This window comes from Centrocercus urophasianus, unplaced genomic scaffold (genome assembly GCF_019232065.1).
Source record: "Centrocercus urophasianus isolate 14NV4802_14NV808 unplaced genomic scaffold, USGS_Curo_1.0 seq_683, whole genome shotgun sequence".
NCBI classification, from domain to species: domain Eukaryota; kingdom Metazoa; phylum Chordata; class Aves; order Galliformes; family Phasianidae; genus Centrocercus; species Centrocercus urophasianus.
In genome coordinates this window covers 9,468-13,238 of record NW_024885292.1, presented here as the reverse complement: position 1 = coordinate 13,238, position 3,771 = coordinate 9,468, and the positions used below count along the sequence as shown (strand labels likewise).

At 65.0% G+C, this 3,771-nt stretch overlaps 1 protein-coding gene across 1 annotated transcript in view; it reads right to left on the bottom strand.

Annotated features, from left to right (window-relative positions):
• The window catches only part of IQGAP3 (IQ motif containing GTPase activating protein 3), a gene marked incomplete at its 5' end in the record, with an annotated part of 18,163 nt that overhangs the window by 5,323 nt on the left and 9,069 nt on the right, over nt 1-3,771 (bottom strand). Inside the window, 4 exons of the mRNA XM_042837146.1 lie at nt 40-264; nt 1,866-2,029; nt 2,118-2,270; nt 3,384-3,592. Of these exons, the coding sequence (XP_042693080.1) occupies nt 40-264; nt 1,866-2,029; nt 2,118-2,270; nt 3,384-3,592 (751 nt within the window). The remainder of the gene's footprint in view (nt 1-39; nt 265-1,865; nt 2,030-2,117; nt 2,271-3,383; nt 3,593-3,771) is intronic.

Below are 3,771 nucleotides of genomic sequence, written 5' to 3'. Positions count from 1 at the left end.
CCCCCCCCCGGCACCAGCTGAGCCCCCGCCCCACCTCACCTCCTCTGCCCGCTCTGTGACTCGGCCTGGTTGACCCACGCCTTGTAGATGTCCACGGGGTCGGTTCGGATGCTGAGGGTCGCATCCTGCAGCACCTCCCGCACCGGGCGGCCCAGGATCTGCCTCAGGGCGCTCTGCCCGCGGGCGCTGCGGTAGAAGCTGACCACCATGCGGATGACGGCGGCGTTCCCCGTCAGGATGTCGTGGACGTGATCCACTTTGCACCTGCAGAGAGACGGGCGCGGGGATGGAGCCGAACGCGGCGCGGTTCAGCTGCCCGCTCCAGACCTGACGCCTCCTATTTATTGGCGTGGAAACGACAGCAGCTGTGGACGCTCCGTGACGGAGCGAATTCTCGGCTGCAGAACGATTTTTTGACGCTCCCTGCCGTCAGCTCAGCGATTCTGCCAGCACCTTGCTGGAATCTGCCCCGTGGGGAGCAGCCACGGCCACCGCACCAACACCTGGCTGAGCAGCGGCTGCCGTTCCCAATCAGTTTGTGAGGGGTTTTTCACAGAGCTGCTCAGGTTGGAAAAGACGCCGAGTCCAACCACGGCCCGGCCGCGCTGCCCTCTGCGAACCCCGCCTGAGCGCCACATCCAGACCTCAGCGCCCCCAGGGACGGGGCCTCCATCCCTCCCTCACAGCCCATCCCAGGGCTTCACAGCCCTTCTCCGCACACGGGTTTGTCCTGACACCAGCCTGAACCTCCCCTGGTGCAGTGAGGCCGTTTCCCCCCGTCCTGTCAGCGGTGCTGCGACCGCCGTTCAGAGATGGGCAGAGAGCAGCAAGGTCTCCTCAGCCTCCTCTTCCCCACACCAAACAGCCCCATTCCTTCGCTCTCTCCTCACAGACCACCCTCTCCAAGCCCTTCCCCAGCCTCGCTGCCCTGCTCTGCCCCGCTGCGGCCCCTCCGTGCCCTTTCTGTACAGAGGTGCCCAAACCCGAACTGGAGCTGAGGCCTCACAAGCGCTGAGCGCAGGGCAGGACGACCTCCCTGCTCCCCTCGCCGCTCCTGATCCCAGCTGGACGCCGTTGGTTTCTCGGCCCCCTGCGCACACTGCAGGCTCGCCTTCAGCCCTCTGCCATCAGCACACCGAGCTCCCTGTCCATCAGGCAGCTTTCAGCCGCTCCTCCCCAAGCCTGCAGGGTCGCCTGGGTTGCTGTGACCAAAATGCAGGACCCCACACTTGGTCCCACCGAAATCACTTTGCCTTGGCCATCGATCCAGTCTATCCGGGTCCCTCTGCAGCGCCTTTCTGCCCTCAGGCAGACCAGCAGCCCTTCCAGCTTGCTGCCATCTGCAGACCTACTGAGGATGCTCTCAGTCCCCCCATGGAGATGGTCAACGAAGGTGCTCCTAGGAGCAGCCCCAGAACAGAGCCCTGTGGGACCCCGCTGGTGCCTGGCTGCCCACCGGCTGCCATCCCAGCTTCTCTGCGGGGACGGGGCAGTGCCAAAGGCTGCACGAAGTCCAGGAGAGCGCAAGGGCGGCCCTAAAAGCCTTTCTGACCACCAGTCCCTTCCCCCACATTTCACCCTCACAGCATCCGTCACCAAGCAGCAGGGAGGGCAGGTCAGCGGTGCAGCCCCCAGTTCTGCTCAGGGAGAGCGAATGGGCGTCTGCACAGAGTCAGATTTTGGAGCCGCACTGACTGCAGCCCCTCATGTTCCATTTGGAGACCTGCAGTGTCGACTCCGACTAAAACGGAGCTTTTTGCAGATCTACCCAAAATTAACCTATTTTTTTCCCCAGCAATCTCAACACCTGTCCTCACATCTCCTCACCACAGCAGACCCTGCGCGGGGCCACCCCCCCCCCCAACCTGATCTCCTCCTGCAGGGCCGCCTTGAAGAGCTGCAGCAGCAGAAAGCCTTCCCGCGGGTGGGAAGCGTAGCCGAACAGCGTGAAGATGACGGGCTGCAGGAACGTGGTGGATTTGTTCTGAGGCACCTGGAAGAGCAGCCTGGCCAGGTACCCGGGCTGCGTCTGCAGGGGAGGAGCGGAACGGAGAGCTGCGCTCAGTCCCGGCACCTCAGAGAGGCGGGCAGCAGGGACCCTCTGCCCCCCAGCCCACCTGCAGCAGGTAGAAGAGGTGCTGGTAGGCCTCCAGCTTCTGCCGCTTCTCCTTGCTGAGAGATTTGAGCCCCTTCTGCTTGTCCAGGCACATCAGCTCCGACAGCTGCTCCCTGTTCTTCCTGGTCAGCTTCCCGCACTGCGACACCACCTCCTGCAGGGGGGAACCAATGCATTGCTATGGCTGGGAGAGACCCGTGGGTCACCCCGACCCCCCCACCACCCTGATTCCCCCCACCACTCCCACCCCCAGCATCGGTGCGCTTGGAAAAGACCACCGAGATGGGCCATAAGGGAGCACTGGGTTGTCCTTGAGAGCAGCCCTGCACAGAAGGACCCGGGGGTCCTGAGCGATGAAAAGCTGAACGGGAGCCAGCAGGGTGTGACTGCAGCTGGGAAACAAACGGGGTCCTGGGCGCCATCAGCAGAGGGGGGGCAGCAGGGACAGGGAGGCGATCGTCCCTCTGTGCTCTGCTCTCTGAGGCCCCATCTGCAGCACCGCGTCCAGGGCTGGAGCCCCCAGCACGAGAAAGACAGGGAGCTGTGGGAGAGGGTCCAGAGGAGCTGGAGATGAGCAGGGGCTGCAGCAGCTCCCTGCAAAGCCAGGCTGAGGGAGCTGGGCTCGTTCAGCACGGAGAAGAGGAGCTGGGGCTGAGCTGAGTGCAGCCTGCAGCGCCTGCAGGGAGCCTGCAGCCAGGAGGGGAGGCAGCTCTTGGGCAGGGGAGATGAGAGCAGGGAACGGCTGGAAGCGGAGGGAGGGCAGCTGGAGGCTGGGGGTCAGGGAAGTTGTGTGCTGGGAGAGCGGTGAGGGGCTGAACAGCTGCCCAGAGAGGCTGCGATGCCCCGTCCATCGCTGGAGGGGTTGGAGGCCAGGCTGGATGGGGCCCTGGGCAGCCTGGGCTGCTGTGAAACGTGGGCAGGTTGGCATGCAGGGTGGGGTTGGAGCTCCGTGAGCCTGGAGCCCCTCCCAAGCCCGGCCGTTCCGTGATTCTATGGCCCAGCCCAACCATGGGTGCCCCCAGCACCCAGCACTCGCTGGGAGGGGTCTCTTCCACTGGCAGTGTGCGGCGAGGGGGGGCTTTTGAGCGGAACTGGGCGACCCCACAGCTCTTCTCCAACCGTAACGACCTGAAGATCGTCCGGTCCAACCCCACCCCGGCAGCCCAACACCTCCAGGGACGGTGCCCCCCCCGGCAGCCCACTCAGGTGCCCGAGCGCTATTGCAGAGAAGAAGCCACGACCGCCCCCCATCCTGCCTGCTCCCCACCTGCAGCGTGGCGCGGTTCCTGACCAGCAGCCCGATCTGGACGTCCATGAGGCTCAGGTCGCCCTCCAGCTGCTGGCTCACACGGATCCTTTTGGCCACCTCCTCCCGCAGCCGCAGCACCTCCGCCTCCTCCACAAAGTCGTGCTGGCTCTGCTCCAGGACGTGGACGAAGCGCCGCACGGCGCCCAGCGGAGGGCTGTGCTCATGGACTGCAGCAGCACAGCAGCATCGGCGTGCGGCCCCAGGTGGGAGCGGGCAGGGACTGGGAGCACTGGGACAGCCCTTACTGGGAGCACTGGGACAGCCCTTACTGGGAGCACTGGGACAGCCCTTACTGGGAGCGCTGGGACAGCCCTTACTGGGAGCACTGGGACACCTCTTACTGGGA